The sequence below is a fragment of the Eimeria mitis genome, genomic scaffold (genome assembly GCF_000499745.2).
Source record: "Eimeria mitis Houghton genomic scaffold, Emh_scaff1540, whole genome shotgun sequence".
Classification (NCBI taxonomy): Eukaryota; Apicomplexa; class Conoidasida; order Eucoccidiorida; family Eimeriidae; genus Eimeria; species Eimeria mitis.
In genome coordinates, this window is record NW_013569704.1 from 8,993 (window position 1) to 10,310 (window position 1,318).

The 1,318-nt window shown below is 31.4% G+C and overlaps 1 protein-coding gene across 1 annotated transcript in view; it reads right to left on the minus strand.

Moving 5' to 3' along the window:
• Positions 1 to 25, minus strand: part of EMH_0039180 (uncharacterized protein) — a gene marked incomplete at both ends in the record, with an annotated part of 408 nt that extends 383 nt beyond the window's left edge. The window contains one exon of the mRNA XM_013495366.1: positions 1 to 25. Within this exon, the coding sequence (XP_013350820.1) occupies positions 1 to 25 (25 nt within the window).
• Between the last annotated feature and the right edge of the window lie 1,293 nt (positions 26 to 1,318).

Genomic DNA, 1,318 nt, shown 5'->3' on the forward strand with positions numbered 1-1,318 from the left:
TACTTTTGTATTCTTGTTTGCTCATCCATAAAGACATCTAATTCATCGTATATAAAACATAAAAAAACAGAAAAAAACAGAAAAAAACAGAAAAAAAACAAAAAAAAGTAAAACAAAAAAAAACAAAACAAAATAAATAAAACAAAATAAATAAAATAAATAGATAAATAAAATAAAATAAATATGCTTTTGTATTCTTGTTTGTTCATCCATAAAGACATCTAATTCATCGTATATAAAACATAAAAAAACAGAAAAAACCAGAAAAAAAACAAAAAAAAGTAAAACAAAAAAAAACAAAACAAAATAAATAAAACAAAATAAATAAAATAAATAGATAAATAAAATAAAACAAAATAAATATACTTTTGTATTCTTGTTTGTTCATCCATAAAGACATCTAATTCATCATATATATGACAAGGTGATTTGCTTCTTTTTGCTAGAGCAGCAAGAAAAGCAATTTGTATTGTACTTTTTTCTCCCCCAGAGAGAGAAATTATATTATTATTTATATATTTTTGGTTTTTATCTTTTATATGAATCAATAAACGGCTGTTTTTATGATCGTATATTAAACTCGCGCTGTGAGGGAGACAACCAGATACTACTGCGCGGAAATCCTGCCGAGTCTGCAGCAGCAGCAGCAACAGCAGCAGCAACAGCAGCAGCAGCAGCATCAGCAGCAGCAGCAACAGCAGCAGCACCACAGCAGCAGAAGCAAGAGCAGATGATGATGATGATTATGATGATGATGATAATGATGATGGGAAGATAGCAGCAGCAGCAGCAGCAACAGCAGCAGTTGATGATAAGGGAGCAGCAGCAGCAGCAGCAGCAGCAGCGGGAGCAGCAACACATCAGGCAGCAGCAGCAAAAGCAGTAGGTAAGGAAAAGAAAGAGAGAAATAGAAAAAAAGAAACAAAGAGAAAAGGAGACAGAGAAAGAGAGAAAAAGAAAAAGAGACAGAACAGGACAAGAGGAGACATAAAAGGAGACAGAAAGAAAAGAAGGAAAAAACAAAAGAAGAAAGAAAACAAAAACAAAGAAAAAGTAAAAAAAAAAGAAAAAAAAGAAAAAAAAGAAAAAAGAAAAAAAAGTAAAAAAAAAAAAAAAAAAAAAAAAAAAAAAAAAAAAAAAAAAAAAAAAAAAAAAAAAAAAAAAAAAAAAATACAGACTTGTTTGGACGAAGCCTCAACAGCTTCTAGAAAAATTTGTGCTCTTATTTTTGAGTTTGCTTCCGCTTGCTGCAGTGTTGCTGCTGGCTGCTGCAGCTGCTGCTCCTGCTGCAGCAGCAGACGAGAGGAGACAGCTAGCT